Raw genomic sequence first — 16425 nt, 5'->3', positions numbered from 1 at the left:
TGCTAAAACTAATAAAATCCATTATGTTCTACAGAATCAAGCCACTATCAAATGACAAATTGCAACCTGGGTTTTCCTTTTCTTGAAATGGAACAGAAATATGCACTGCTGTTTTATTATGTATCACCATCTGATGATTCCTCACACGTTAATGCTTATTCCTCTTCAGGATAATCAAATCCAAACTAGGGTAGCTTTGGATTTGCTTGTTAAAGCGTGTTATGGTGTGGGTGAATGTTTATGAATCATATGAGAGAGGAGAGGTAAGATAAAAAAAATCAGAATATAGTAAGCTTCTCAGGTTCTCCATGTTTTACATAAGTAAACTTAAGCCAATAAAAAATTGTAGACACTGGAAACAATAAAGAGGGTCTTTAGCTATTAAAGTAATAATTAACCAATACTTGAAATTAAAATTGTTTTATGATTGTGTTAACAAATTCAAACATAATAAAAAGAAAACCTTGAAATTATGTTCAAACCCTGTTGTGCGCAACTGACTTGCTGAAGAGCTTGCGGATGTATAGAACCTGAAGACCGCTTGCTATTCTAGGAATATGTACTCTCCTGCTGTGTAGAATATTACTCGCTTTCTTGTGCTTTCATTGGCTGCACCAAAGTTCCCAACAAAAACAAAATTCATCACAAAAAGTAATGTCCACTCGTAAATATTGTATCTTTTGGGATAAAAACATAGTCTCTAAAGTTATGCTGCATCTCAAAAGTTCTTGAAATCACAGGAAAGAGTCAAAAACATACAAAATGCCAAAATGTAAAAGATGGATGGAGAAAAAATCACTATGACGATGGTGGGTATCACATGCTTTCAAATACTTTTTGCTCAGTAACAACAGACTCCAAAGCCTCTCTCAGCTCAGCTATCTTAACATTCACCGGGTCCATATGCTCTGACAAGCATACAAGCAAACAGAAGAGAAACACAACATCAACGACAAGAAAACACAAAACAGTCCCAACTCAATGCTCAATATAAGGATGAACTGAATCAAACTGTCTTTAGCTAAGTCATGCTCTTTGGGTATATGACCAACGTGAATGTAGAAGGAGACAGTTTCAGGAGTAGAGTAAGGGTTGTGGAAACAGAACTTATACATTCCACTTCTTGGTGCCTTGAACTCAAACTTATCTCCTGATTTCCTTTCAACGTATGTACTATGTTCCCAGAAGGTGACGTCACCTATACCAATAATCCAAACCATTAAACACATTAGCAAAACAAAATTGATTATTCAAACCAATCAACTTTAACAAATTCTACAAATTTTAATATAAATTCTTCAAAATCCAGTATTAAGTCTAAAAATTTCAATGAAAATATTCCAATTCAATAAAAATTATACAGATTTCAATATAAAGTCTTCAAACTCAGTATAAATCTACAATTTTGAAAATAAATCCTACATATCCAAACTATTATTTTATGTTTTATAAAAAATTAGATAATATCTAACTTTGGTTTCTATATATTTATTTTCATAGCTAATATATTATTATATAGTAAAATTAATTTATTTTTATTTCCAACCGCACCGAAAACCGAATAAATATTTTGAAAAATATACTTACAAAATAATACAATAAATTAATTGTTAAACATACAAAGCGCACCCGTTATGCCAACTGTTATTAAAAAGTGTAGATCGTAATGCTGTTTTTTTACAACAATAAAAATAACTATGATCTATGCTCTTCCGGAGATCGTAATGCTGTAGTAAAATATCAATACTATTAAAGTTGAAGCATGACCAACTGATATTAGTTGGGTCCAACTCAAAATATAACTACATCTAAATGGTTATTCAATGATTATTCATGTAACCACTTTAATAAAATAGATTTGTAACTTTTATAGAATATGTTAATTAATTTGTAACTGCATCTAATTGTGTCTTCATAAAATAATGATGTACATGTAACCACTATGCACTACCCCACTACTCCTTAAAAACTGTTTGTTTTCAACGTATATAGTTCAAAAAATTAATTAAAAAGCACCAAATTTGTAAATGCATCAATATATCTTATTTAATCAAACCAAAATCTATTTTATTAAATTTGGAACATAATCTATTGATATATATTTACACCAACTATTATTTTCCTTTATTTAAAGATAAATTAAGGACCCTAAAATTAATTAGAATATATTTTTGTTAAGATTTATACATAAATATGATTATAAAAAAACACAAATATGATTACTAAAAATAAAATGAAAATTAAATTTCTAAAAATGTACAACACAAAATATGTTTTGTTTACAAAATATTAAATATTTCGATATATATATATTAAAATTTAAACAGAAATATATATAAACCGATGGAAATATATTTCTTATGAAACTTTAAAAGTTAACTAATAAAGTTAACTAATATTAATATTAATTAATGGTGGAAGCGCGTTATTAATAAAATTTAATTTTATGATTGACGGGGTTTAACTGGTTTAAGTAAATTTTTAATAGAAATAAATATTCATATAAACTCAATTAGTTTAACGGGTTTTAAATAGATTATTCGAATAAAAAATATTTATTAAATGTGATTCTACTTAAAGTTAGTGAAGACCATTCTAACCCAACTACATATATATATATATATATATATATATAACAGAATATGTTAAAAATATTTCTTTAAACATTTTTCAAAAAAATTGTTCGATTTTAGTTGTGAGTTGAGTTTGATATTAGTTTTCGAATATAATAATTTAAGAACCATTATAGATCATGTCTAATAGAGTATGAGACTTTTATTTTTGGGATGATTGGGATATAAATATTCTTGACTAAATTATGTTAGGTAACTAATAAGTAAATATAATATATTGCAAACTTTAGAACTTTAGAATGGTTTCTGAAATGCATATGGTACAAGTGTATAATTATGCAACTTGACATATTGAATATAGTCACCAAAATATATTAAATTAAATTAATATTAAACACTAATATAATTATAAAAACACAAAAATTAAATTAAATTACTATAAAAACACAAAACAAAACATATAAGGACGGGTCAAAATCTAGTTATTAGGTGAAAAATAAAACATAGGTTTTATAAACGAATTAGTACCTTAGTCAAAAGAAAGTAATATGACATAAACCGTGAACTAATATATGTTTTCTATTTGCCTTATGTTATTATCAAGTGTTTATCAAAACACAATCAGAAAATAATTAATCAAGAAAAATGCTTTCCCAGAATTAAGGAATTAAAATGGAACTGTCCACTACTAGTTATTGAGAGAAATAAGTCTCGAGAATCATGAAACTAAGTTGGAGGTTAATTTTAGAAAATAATAAGAAAATATTTAAATAAAGAGAATAATAGTTGGACACAATCTCATATTAATAGGTCATACTTGTGTTTTAATAGAATACTAGATTTTGACCCGCCCTTTTAGAGGGCGGGACAACCGTTTTTGTTTAAAATTTATGTTCTTGTTCGATTTTTCATAAGTAGGTTTAGGCATGAGTATCCGGGTTGAGGTCGATTGTCGTTAATAAATTTGATTTGGTCCGACATATATATATATCAACTACGATAACGTACAATCTTACCGACAGATAGCATGGCAAGCAACCTTTGAGAAGGTGGGTATGTTTCCATTGACAAATTTTTATTTTTATAAGAAATGTGTTTCAACATAAGATGTATATCAAGTGTTTTAATGAATTTTGTTAGGAATTATTTTTAGGTTTATTTTTATATTCATCTATACAAAATGTTAGTATTGTGAAATAATATTTTTTTAATTGGAAACTACATTAAGAAATTAAACTTAAAAATAATTTCAGTAAATTTTATTTGTAAATTTACTTCTAAAATTATACAAAAGCCTAAATAATTGTATTATTATTTAGATTAATATTGGCTATTTTGATATATTGTGTTTATTTATAAAAGACTTAAGCTTTTTATCTTTCTTAATCATATTAAAAATAAATAACGTTTTATTACAACAGTAAAACTATGTTTTCAGTAAATAAACATTTTTGATTCAGTAAATAGACGTATTATAAAATATATTAACTACTTTTTGTTATTATGTTTTTTACTTTTCTGTCCGTGTATTCTCTTCCCCATCTATCTTATTAAAGTAGAGGTACTTTAAGCTTTTGTTTGGTAATAGGGATAGGAGTCTTTAAAAAAACTAAATTTTGTTTGGTAACAAAGATAGTAGAGAATTTTATATTTTCCTTATTTAAATGATAGATTTAAGTATTTAATGTCTTTTCCTAATTTAAATAATAGATTTCTTTAATAGAATGAATTTTAACCAAAATAAATTTCCTTATAGATTTTTTGTTAACATTTAATATTTTCAATATTTATTAATAAAAATAATAAAATATAAATCGCAAATCAAAATCAATTTATATATCATATAAATAAAATATAAAATATTTTATTTATAAATTGTTAGCATAACACTTTTATAATATAAGTCCAATTAGTTATAAATATTAGATTTTTATATGATACACTGTGATATAATAGACGATTAAAATCACATAATATAATTATTTAAAGTAATAAATAAAAAATTGTTTTAAAATGTTATACTAACAATTATGTAATACATATTAATTTACACACACACATATATATATATATATATATATATATATATATATATATCATTAGAACAAAGAAAAAATTGAAGTGAAAGCAAATATTTATACGACCACGGGTCAACTATAGAAATAAATCATATTATAACTAAACTAACCTGATATCTCTCAAAGTAAACTCCAACCTGGAAACTTCTTTTCTTACGCATGTCAAGATTCTCAAACCGCCAAATTCTACTATCTCACCTATAAGATCTGAGATGCATAAACAAATAGTTTGTTAAACAAAGTTCGAAACCAGTAATACTATTGAAAAAACAAAACACAAACCGAAACATTACCAATAAGATAACATGGATCACGTGAACCATTAGAAATGATTGCAAAATCAATGAGATCGAGGAACATGTTGCGGCAGGTGATATTGCAATCCGTTATAACAGTTTGACAAACGAATTCAATTTTGTAAATATGGTTGGTGTGACGGACAAAACCAGTCGCTTGATGTAATGCAAAGTTTGTTATCAATTTCCATTCTCCAACAACACAAAGCCTCTCGAAGAGTTTCAACAGTTTCTGACTGCAATCAGCATGGATCTTAACACCCTAAGACACGTAAAAAGCCAACACTTTAGTTCATATATAAAGCAAAAATAAGAAACGATAGGAACTTTGTATTAATTACATTCTCGTCTGTCAGAACCATCTGAAGAGAGGCACCGTACTGGTGACTGAAAGATATCCACGTATGCAACACTTTCGCTCTTACACTCCGTGATGTTTTGAAAGGTTTTACTTCGAGTAAGCTGCTGATTTTGAGTTGGGTATCCATAATAATATATGAAGTTTAAGGCTGTGTATTTCGAATGGTGACTGCGATATGTGTTGTTTGTGCTATTTATATATAGTGAAATAGAGAATAAAATATACTTGGAATTTTTGGAATATTCTATGAATATATAATAATGTAGTTGCGATTTTTAAAACTGAAATATCTGCTAACAATAATATATCTGTATAAAAAATCTAAAGTAATACAGTTCGACTAATCCTCTTTTTGTTCGAATTATAATTATTTTGTGATATAATTTTTAAATATTAAACCATATAACCGTTTGATTGTGTTCATGCTAAAATATTAATCTAACTTCATAGATTTCGATAAGAAAGTTCAAACAATCGGGTGAGATATGATTTAGAGTATCCCCAAGTTTCTCCAAAAACCTAAGCATCTGTTATGGATGAGAAATAGTATCTATACTATTAATTAAATTAGTGTTTTTAACGTCATGACTCATAATAATGTAATCGTAAACATGCTATAGCAATGTATGATGAATAATGTGATAGTAATATTGTGTTATCTGAAAGATCTGCTTGTTATTAATGTCTGCACATTTGTATGCAGGGTACAGTTCATGACGGTACATTGCATGGAGTGATGGAGGGGTCTGGTTTAGCCATATTTTTAAACGTTAAAGTGTGTTGTTAGGTGAGTTCGTAGATTGTTTAGGTGCAGGTGAAGAAGGATTTTTAAAAATAAGACTTGGTTCTGTTATGACTATAGCATTTGCAATTTGAAATATGTTTGGACCATTACGTAATGTTGGTACAATGTTGGTTCGAAAAACAATTAATGGTCAACAGATTTATATATCATCGTGATTGGTTACCACAATATATGGGAAACGTTTTTTTATTAATATAAAAAAGAAAAACTCTTTAATACAAAGCATAGAGTACTTGTAAATACTTTAAAAAATCAAGGGCACCTCAAAAAGGGCCTTGTGTTTTAATAGTATAGATTATCATTACACTTTTATATAATTTTTATTTTTTGTTTATAAATCAAAACTCAATTAAATTTAAATTTCTGATTATATTTTATGATAACTAAAATTTAAATTAATCAATTTTCGAAAATAAATTTTGAAAAGATTCTTAAGAGATTCTTCAAAGATTTTGTTAGAATTTTCTTAAATTAATAGTTATTTTTATTTTAAATAAAAATGAAGATATAAATGATATTATAGTTAAGTTATGTGTATTTTATAAATCTTCTAAATAATGGTCCAACTTAAAATATCACACATGAAATGAAGTTGTGACTTCTATTTTAATATAATAGATATATTCTAATGGCACACTTGTAGATAGTAAGCAAATTAAAGGGATTTTAAAAAAATATGTTTAACTATTATTGGCTACGAAATCAAAGATTGTTAATTTTCTATGTATATTTTTTTAAAAAAATCTTTTTGGTTTCGATTCTATATATTGTTTAGATTTTTAACTAACTTGTGATAATGATGCTATATTTTGTAACGGTTTTGCTACATAGAGTATGACTGTCATCTCAGTTAATCCTGTAAAAAAGAACTGTCCGAGAAAAAAATTAATCTCACTCCGTAAATATATAACAGTAGTAAAATTAAGATGATATTCACTCATCATACAGTGATAGGCTCTAAGTAGTTTGATAAAAGGATAGATATTATTTTTCTGATAAATACACTCAACCATCACATTTTATTTTTATGCAATGATGTTTCTATGTTTCAGCAAACTTCAACCCTAATTTTCTCAAAGTAGGTTTTTAATGACTTAGAAAACATAGAGTACCTTAATACACAAGCAACCAAAAGTTAACGAAAATGTCCGCCATTATGCACATTGAGTTGTTGCAATAATGATTGCTTGCAACTGGCCTGGATTTTGACTCCCAAAAACAAAAAACAAAAACTATGTTAATATACTAAACATTAAAACATAGTTAATATTAGTTTGTCAAAACCAAACATAGCTTACATGTTCGTCTGTCAAAACCATCTCAAGAGAAGAATCAGCCGGGCTGATTGAATTCCATGAATGAAGCAATTTCAAGTGAACTTTCCATGCAAATCTGAAAGGTTTTAGATCATTCAAATTGCGGATTCGATAATGGAACCTATAACTTTGGAGCACGGTAGACAGTATGGAGGGTTTTTTTTTTTATGAAACTTGACAGTATATGGAGGTTTGAGAATCAAAAACGATATATATAGCTCTCATCACTGGAGGATTTTGTGGATAATTACCAAAATAAAATCGAGTATAACTAAGAATATTCGAAGCATATACACTATTGGAGATATTTTAAGTTACAACAATATATAATATTTGTTTTTTGAGATCTATTAAGTTAGATCAACAAAATCTTATTGTTAAATTCATAGTTCAAAAAAAAAAGAAAAAATACTTCATAGTTTTCATCGTCAATCTCGTTGTTGTTTTTAAAATAATGGAATTTTGTTTATAGTATTTTATTCAAAAAGAGAATATTTTTATTTCTGGATATTTTAACTCTGATTTGGACTTTGTTTGGTTAGTCTCAAAGTTTGCACCGAACCAAAATTTTGGTATATTTTAGATTACCGACAGAGTTAAGAACACAATAAAAACTATGCAATTAACCAATTACACAACGTTCGTGTATAAAATACTGATTACGAATAACATACTTAATATGTTTTGGTTAAAAATACTTTCAATTATCATTTGAGTATATGACCTTATATTACCATGTATACAGTGAGAACGTTACAAAAACCGGATTAAACCAGAGGTTAAGTCTTACACATATAGTAATTCATATAGGCATGAAAATAATTCCATGAATTAAGTAAAGAATCGACAAAAAAAAAGATACATAGATTTAGGAGTTGGTTTTTTTTTACGATTTAAAAACTATAAATATAAACATTTAATTAAAAGCATGGCTTAAAATAAATCAGTGGCAAAGAATGGTAATTATTTCAAATTCTAAGGTGATCTCCAAAAAGCTCCTTGTGTTTTAATAGTATAGATATTCTGACTCCGCCCTTAGAAGGCGGGTATATTTTTTTGTTTTACGTTTTTAAAAATTTAAAATTTTAAATTTGTGTTTTTAATTATATTTATGTTTGTATTTATATAATATTTTTTTAAAATGATTAATATTTTTTAATAATTATATTAAAATAGTTGGACAACACCTGTATCAATAGATCATGTTCTTGTTTTAATAGTATTGACTAAATTAGGACCCGTCCTTTCAAATGACGGGTATAATTTTTATTTTAATTTTTTTGAGAAATTTAAATTTTATATTTGTGTTTTTCTAATTATATTTTTAATTAATATTAGTTTAGTTTAATATAATTTGATAATTATATTAAATATGTCAGTTGCGTAATTATATACTTATGTCACATGCATTTCATAAACTATTTTAAACTTCATTCCTAAAGTTTGCAACATATTGTATTTTCTTAATAGTTACTTAAGAATTAAGATAATTAGTCAAGAATATTCTTACCCAAAAACCCGACATATCGATCCGAAAATAAAAGTACCAATGTTTTGAAACCGGACCCGGATCCGCGAATGAACCGGTAAATCCGGTGACCCAAGATAAATCTGGTTTGAGTTTTGTGAAAAAATCTAATAAAATCCGTTAAAAAGCACTAAAACCCAGAACTCGGTTTCCGGTTAAACCACTGGTTGAACCAATAAATAAATTTTACTTTTAAAAAAAAGTTTTTAATTATGTATTTAAAATATGTTTTGTATAATTTTCAATAAATAAGCTAGATTTTTCAGTTTTGTTATCGACAATTTATTAATAACTTTTTACTTTTGGTTTACTTTAGATTTTTAATTTAATTTTACTACTCATATTACACATATAAATATTTATAAATTTATAATTTTTGATATTTAAAAACTCAATAAAATCCACAAAAAAACCACTAAAACTCGGAACCCGGTTACCGGTTGAACTACTGGTTGAACCAATAGATAACTTTTACTCTTTTTATTTTAGTTTTTAATTTCATTTTTAAATCTCTTTTGTATAATTTTTGATAAAGAAGTTAGGTTTTTCAATTTTATTATCGACAATTTATTAATAATATTTTACTTTTGGTTTACTTTTTGAAAATCAATTTTATTATTCACATTACACATATAAATATTTATGAATTTTTAAGTCTTTGTATTTAAAAATCTATCAAAACCCGCAAAAAATCATTAAAACATGGAACCCGGTTACCGGTTAAACCACTGGTTGAACCAATAAACAAATTTTACCCTTTTTAGTTTCTAAGTATGTTTTTAAAATTTGTATTTGCAGATGATTGATCAACGTTTATGCAAAAGCCATATACTGTCTCAGCTTGTGTCGAAAAAAAAGATAGAGAAGTAACAGTTTGTATGAACTGATCTGCAAAGACTCTAAAAGTAATTATATTATTGAAATATTTAACTACTCCGTTGTTTAGATGTGTAATATATAAAGTTAGATTAGTGGTTAAGTAGTTATATAAATATCACGTATATAACCACTAAGACATTGTTTCCTTGTTTTTTTAAATGGACACAACTAATATTAATGGGATATACTTCAAATTTAATAGTATTGATCGGATATTTAATGAATACTAGATTTTGACCTGCGCTTTCAAAGCGCGGATTTATGTCTGGTGAAAATTTTATATAATCACATTTATATAATCCGTCTTGTATATGTATTTATATAACCCGTCTCATATATGTATTTTATATCCAGATTTATGTTCGGTAAAACTATATTATACATGTATTTTTAGGTTTTTAATTTTGAATTAGATATTTTACATATAAATCAATATAACAGTTTTATAGTTTTGATCGGTTTTTTGAAATTCGATTGAGACCTGCGGTTGAACAGATTACCGGTTGATCAAAGATAAATTCAGTTCGGGTTTGAAAAAAAAAAAAAATTTAAAAATCCAATAAAAACTACTAAAATCGAAATCCAGTTACCGGTTGAACCAATAAACAATTTTTATTTTTTATAAATAATTTTTGTTAGATAGTTGGGATTATATTTAGGAAAAAGCGGTTTAAAACCAAACCATTAAATAGTTTGAGAAAAAACGATGCAGTTTCAAACATGTCCGGTTGGAAAAATATTAAAATGATGCAGTATCAAACACGGAATAATCACATACCAAAATTGAATTATGAAACTGGTGGTTAATGACAAACCAAAAACAATTAAAAAGAAACCAATGCAAAATGTCCAAAATGTCATTAATGAATTTCAAAGAAAGTCTATTTAATAGGGGTAAACAAAGTAAAAATCCAAATGTGTTTGTATAGATGAAAGAAATTTCATTTAGACAAAAAAAAAGAAATTTCATGTAAACATTAAAAAAAAGAAAAAGAAATTTCATTTAGACAAAAAAAAAGAAATTTCATGTAAACATTAAAAAAAAGAAAAAACGTTTTGATTATTCTTTGATAAATTTGGCTTCACCTAATAAATATGGACTCTTGACGAATAGACGGTCTCTCCTTCCCTCTCGTGTGTCCCTTTGCGTCTCCATCTCTCTCTCTCTCTTCCTCCAGTCAAAATTGATTGTAACCTCCTCGTCCTTCTCTCTTTGACTCGTCTTTGAAAAAATTTGTAGTCATCATCGATTTAGGGCTTCCGAGCTTTTCTCGCCACTTCCCCCCCCCCCCCCTTCTTCCTTCGGTTTCCTTTTCCGTCTCCACTTTTTTTTTTCGAAATTTGAAAATTCCCTTTCCTAATTAAGATTTCGAAAATTATCATCATCATCATCATCATGATCTCTCTGCTTTGATCAGATCTTTAAACTATATATATAATAATCATCTTCGTAGATAGATAGCTATATATATATTATTTGTGGTTAGATCGGCTAGGGTTTTACACCATGGTGGGTACTCAAGCTATGAAAAGCTATGGAATCACGAAGCCGCTCTCTGTTTCCGGTCCTTCCTCGGCTGATTTGAAGCGTAATTTGGAGCTGGAGAAGGTAATCACTCTCTCTCTTGCTTTCGTGTGTGTTTGACTTACGCTTTTCGCTGATTTTGTTTTTTTTTTTTTGTTTTGTTATCCGAAGTTTCTGGTTGATGAGGGACTCTACGAGAGCAAAGAGGAAACGATGCGGAGAGAGCAAGTTCTTGGACGCATTGATCAGGTTTCGAATCGGCTCTTATCCTTTACTTTGTTTTGCTGTTTTAATCTCTCTAATCTTTACCCATTGATATGTATTAGATTGTAAAAGAGTGGGTGAAAGAGTTAACTCACCAGAGGGGATATTCAGATCAGATGATGGAGGACGCTAACGCTCTCATTTTCACTTTTGGATCTTACCGCCTTGGAGTAAGTTTGGATTATAGTCTCTCTGCATTACTAGGTATTTAGTCTGATTTTTTTTTTTTTTTTTAACTTTGCAGGTACATGGACCTGGGGCTGATATTGATACTCTATGTGTTGGCCCATCTTATGTCAACCGAGAGGTGTGACTCTTGTTACACAACAATGTTTTTACTGATGCCATATTGTTTTTTTAGTTTCTAACGGGTTTTTTTTTGTTCTTGCAGGAGGATTTCTTCATCATATTGCGTGATATATTGGCTGAGATGGAAGAAGTGACTGACCTTCAACCTGTTGCCGATGCACATGTCCCTGTCATGAAATTTAAGTTCCAAGGAATATCTATTGATCTTCTCTATGCCAGCGTTTCACTTCTTGTTGTGCCACAGGTAATTCTCTCTCTGTTTCCGCTCAAACTTAGGGGTGATTTTAGTAATAGTTTTATGTTATGCTATCTTCGATTTTTTTTTGTGGTGGCTTTCGTGCTTCTGTTGCTTGTTAATGGTTATGTATTGTGTCCTACTCTTCGGCCTAGGGCTGAGATATCAAAGAAACTTATTTCTCGGAAATTGTTGTCCTTAGTTAACACTTAGATGTTTGGCTGCCATTTTTTTGAACCTTCAGGCATGATTTATTCATGTACTGAGCTGAAACCTCGCCAAAGATTATATTTTCTTGCTGAGTCAGGTCCCTTGTTTCTAACAGGATCTGGATATCTCCGACTCTTCTGTGCTGGCTGATGTTGATGAGCAAACTGTCCGCAGTCTCAATGGTTGTAGGGTTGCTGATCAGATTCTTAAACTCGTTCCAAATTTCGAGGTTAAATCAATTGAATGCCTGTTTTTTTTTTTGGTAAATAGACTAATACACATTTTGTTAGCCATCTCTGACATTTATTTGCAAATCTAGCACTTCCGGACAACATTAAGATGCATGAAGTACTGGGCCAAGAGGCGTGGGGTCTATTCAAATGTAAGGTGTTGTCTTTCTGTTATTACATCTGTTGACAAAAATGTTCAAGCTCTTGACATCTACATCTCTATTATTTTGAGCAGGTTACTGGGTTTCTTGGTGGTGTAAACTGGGCACTTCTGGTTGCACGCCTGTGTCAGCTTTATCCAAATGCTATTCCTAGTATGTTGGTTTCTCGATTCTTTAGAGTATATACACAGTGGCGTTGGCCGAATCCAGTCATGCTTTGTGCAATAGAAGAGGATGAGCTTGGGATTCCTGTCTGGGATCCACGAAAATATCACCGTGACCGTTATCATCTTATGCCAATAATAACTCCTGCTTACCCATGCATGAATTCTAGTTACAATGTCTCTCAAAGCACTCTTCGTGTTATGATGGAGCAATTCCAGTATGGTAACAAGATCTGTCAGGTAAGGGAGCCGATTTTGTATATGAACAGTATCCTCAGATCCTGTTGCTAAGCACCATTTTGTCTGCAGGAGATTGAGTTAAATAAACAACACTGGAGTTCCTTATTTGAGCAGTATATGTTTTTCGAGGCATATAAAAACTACCTTCAGGTTGATGTACAAGCAGCAGATGCTGAAGATTTATTGGCTTGGAAGGGTTGGGTGGAGTCAAGGTTCCGGCAGCTGACCTTGAAGGTATATAGTCTTATGTTCGTTTGATGTTCAGGAGTACTCCTTTAGTGACTTCAGTGTCCTCTCTAACTTTTTACTGGAAAATTTTCAATAACTGGAGGGTTTGTACTCTGTTTTTTATCCAATAATGCAGATAGAACGGGACACAAATGGGATGTTAATGTGCCATCCTCAACCAAATGAGTATGTGGACACTTCCAGGCAGTTTCAGCATTGTGCTTTTTTCATGGGCTTGCAAAGGGCAGAAGGAGGTGGTGGCCAAGAGTGTCAACAGTTTGATATACGTGGAACCGTGGACGAGTTCAGGCAAGACGTAAACATGTATATGTTTTGGAGACCTGGGATGGACGTATTTGTTTCTCATGTTCGTAGACGGCAGCTTCCACCTTTTGTTTTTCCAAACGGATGTAAAAGATTTCGACTACCCAAGCACCAGAATCAACAAGGTGGAGAACCTGGTGAGACGGTTGAATCTTTGTCCGCCAATGTTGAGAGACATGCAAAGAGAAAAAACGACAATGAAATGATGGATACAAGGCCAGAGAAACCTGAGAAGCGTGCATCTGTTAGTCCACCTAGTGTAGATGTAGTTTCTCCTGAAAGTAGTGCTATCACAACTGGTGGGACTCCTCCGATTGGCATTGTGTCAGGGCCTAATGTGGAAGTTGAGGCCGAAAAATTGATCGGTAACAGCACTGAAATTAGAAAAGTTTCTCAAAATGACCAAAACCTGGAAGTGGATAATAGGGCTCTTGTTCAAGGCTGTCATGATCTGGCTGAGCCTGTAGGAAAGGATGTGAGACCTGATCCTAGAGTTGTGATAACATGTGAAGGTGGGCATAATAAAGAAAAAGGTCGTGTTGTGGGATCTGAATCCATCAATGACACTGACGCACAACCTCTTCCAAAGAGACTAAATCTGAATGAGGATGTTGATAAAGAGGAGCGGGAATCCATGTTAGGAGAAATCGCTGATGGTGTTTTGCAGAATGAATTCTTCGGACGGAACCTTGATCATGAGGTTATTTATCCTATTCGATGATTATAGTATAAAAATCGTAAAAAATTGGCCAAAAATGTCTTGAACGTACTGATCTTTGTCATCATGGGTTATTACAGGGTTTTTTGGCTGCTGCGAATTTGGAGTCATCTGGTGAACATAGAAACTTGCATTCAGATGGATTGTTCAAAAGTGGTTTGTCAGAAGAACTTCAGGTTTTTTATTCCAACTCTTGTCATTTGGCATTAGGTTTATTCTCCGGTAGATTTTTCACGTTTGGTATCTTGCTTAAGATATCTATGATTTTATATTTGATAGATTGTGATTTGTGAGTGTCACCACCCAGTGCATGACATGTTGAAGGGTGATCTCGTGCTTTTGTTTGAATAAACTTGATATGACTAGCTTAAATTTGAATGTTGTGCTATTTGATGTCTAAAGCATGTCTACCTTATGCTACTTTAGTGATCAATATTACTCTCTTTCTTACCTGAGAATGGGTCTATCTGCAGCAGATTTGCGTTGCAATCATATGTTTTCCCTCGTTCGCTTATAAATTTATTTTTTCGTGTCTTAGTCAAATAATTTACTCATGGGGAGACCTGAAGACGGAGCTAGGTCAGAATCTTTGCAGAATTCACTAATGAGGCATGTTCTTTTGCAACCCATTTGTTAATTTATGCAAATCATGATCTCTTTATGCTCTTGTTTTGGTGTTTTCTTGCTTCTTTTTTTGTAGCAGCAACAGATTGGGCTTGAAGTCGATAGTGTGAGGGTCTCAGCAATGGTGATGAGACCTGCAAATAAAGAAAAGGATATAAAGACCAAAAAAAAAAAACAAAAACAAATAAGAAGAATCAGAGCAACTCACTGTTGCTTTGGACTACTTCCAGAATTCGACACTCATTGGTAAGGACACCTAAATTTGAAAGGAAAAAAAAAATAGAAAAGCTTAAAAGAGGAGAAAAGATTAAAAAAAAATCCAATAGATTGAAAAAAGGAGAAAAAAAAGAGATAATGATTTTGTTTGTTTGGTGGGATATGGGTGAGTATCCAAACACTGGGAAGAGCGAAGAGCTTGAATAACTGTGTTTGGGAGGTAAAGGCCATGCCTTATTCAGTGCTTCAGAAGGAAGTTGGGATAGTGAGGTGTGAAGCTTGTGCTGGTTCAAATGCCTTTTGTCTGACAATTGCAAATTGCAGAAAAGAGAATCAGTGAGGTGGCCATGAAAGAAGGCAAGTGAGTTGTTTCTGTTTGCCTTTTTGCAGGGTATTTCAGACACTTCTTTTATGTATTTTGTATTCTTTCAGATTGGAATCTTTCAATGTTTTATGATTTTCTGCATAAAAACTCTGTTGCTACTAGCTCGTTTCATGATAGGAGGTGCATTCCTAATCATCATTTGTCATCTTAATGTGACTACAAATGATTTCTTGTGCACCTGTCAACTTGTTCCTATGTTGACGCTGGCACTGTTACTTTGAGACTAGAATGTTTTGAACAAACCTACGCATAGGATATAGACCTAAGCCCTGTTCGTTTCTCAACCGCTGCGTCTAGCGGCTGCAGCCAAAAATAAAACATGATATCTCGGCAACACACAACACCGATGATGTACAGCAGCTTGTTTTCTGGTCGCAGCGTCAATTAACAACTAGTAGAAGAGACGCTGAAATAATTAGCAGCAATAGAGTTTCCTTTTTTGTTCTCTGAATAACCGTTAGCGGTCACCGCAGCTTCAGATTCTATTATTTTTAATCACCTCCACGGCTCTAATTAGTGAGTCAAGTTGAGGCAGCTCATGAAAAATCTAAATTTATCGGGAATTAAGCTGAGTGTCTGAGTTGAATGAGCTAATTCATTTGTGACACCGTTACGAACTTAATTCGGTTAGACCTATCACAAGGAACCAATTCCAAATTTACGACATCCAAACCAAACTAAAAAGTTGGGTCTTCTTCAATCGGAGGCAGAACTAGGCCTGGGCATAAAATCCGGAACCCGAAATCCGAACCGAAC

The 16425-nt window shown here is 30.7% G+C and overlaps 1 protein-coding gene and 1 pseudogene across 4 annotated transcripts; one reads left to right on the top strand and one right to left on the bottom strand.

The window, feature by feature from the left end:
• Positions 1–476: 476 nt before the first annotated feature.
• Positions 477–5435, bottom strand: LOC108833312 (uncharacterized; annotated as a pseudogene).
• A 5752-nt stretch (positions 5436–11187) lies between these two features.
• LOC108854698 (nuclear poly(A) polymerase 2) lies at positions 11188–15807 on the top strand. 4 transcript variants are annotated; one of them, XM_018628322.2, is made up of 13 exons: positions 11188–11445; positions 11533–11610; positions 11688–11795; positions 11870–11932; positions 12017–12178; positions 12495–12608; positions 12699–12761; positions 12845–13174; positions 13244–13408; positions 13539–14426; positions 14525–14620; positions 14983–15023; positions 15148–15807. In XM_018628322.2, the coding sequence occupies exons 1-13, from the start codon at positions 11344–11346 to the stop codon at positions 15176–15178; spliced, it is 2241 nt and encodes a 746-aa protein (XP_018483824.1). In that variant the 5' UTR covers positions 11188–11343; the 3' UTR covers positions 15179–15807. The 4 variants fall into 4 exon arrangements, with proteins under 4 accessions (XP_018483824.1, XP_018483823.1, XP_018483822.1 ...); XM_018628321.2 differs by having other exon boundaries at positions 15145–15807; XM_018628320.2 differs by having other exon boundaries at positions 14983–15053.
• Positions 15808–16425: the final 618 nt, after the last annotated feature.

The sequence above is a fragment of the Raphanus sativus genome, chromosome 4, assembly GCF_000801105.2.
Source record: "Raphanus sativus cultivar WK10039 chromosome 4, ASM80110v3, whole genome shotgun sequence".
Classification (NCBI taxonomy): Eukaryota; Viridiplantae; Streptophyta; class Magnoliopsida; order Brassicales; family Brassicaceae; genus Raphanus; species Raphanus sativus.
The sequence above is the reverse complement of the archived record's forward strand: the minus strand, read 5'-3'. Positions and strand labels throughout refer to the sequence as shown.

Coding starts and splice junctions, on each gene's coding strand:
- LOC108854698 (XM_018628319.2), top strand. CDS start 11,344: ATGGTGGGTACTCAAGCTATGAAAAGCTATGGAATCACGAAGCCGCTC. Junction 11,446..11,532: donor GTAATTTGGAGCTGGAGAAG/GTAATCACTCTC, acceptor TGTTATCCGAAG/TTTCTGGTTGATGAGGGACT. Junction 11,611..11,687: donor TTCTTGGACGCATTGATCAG/GTTTCGAATCGG, acceptor GATATGTATTAG/ATTGTAAAAGAGTGGGTGAA.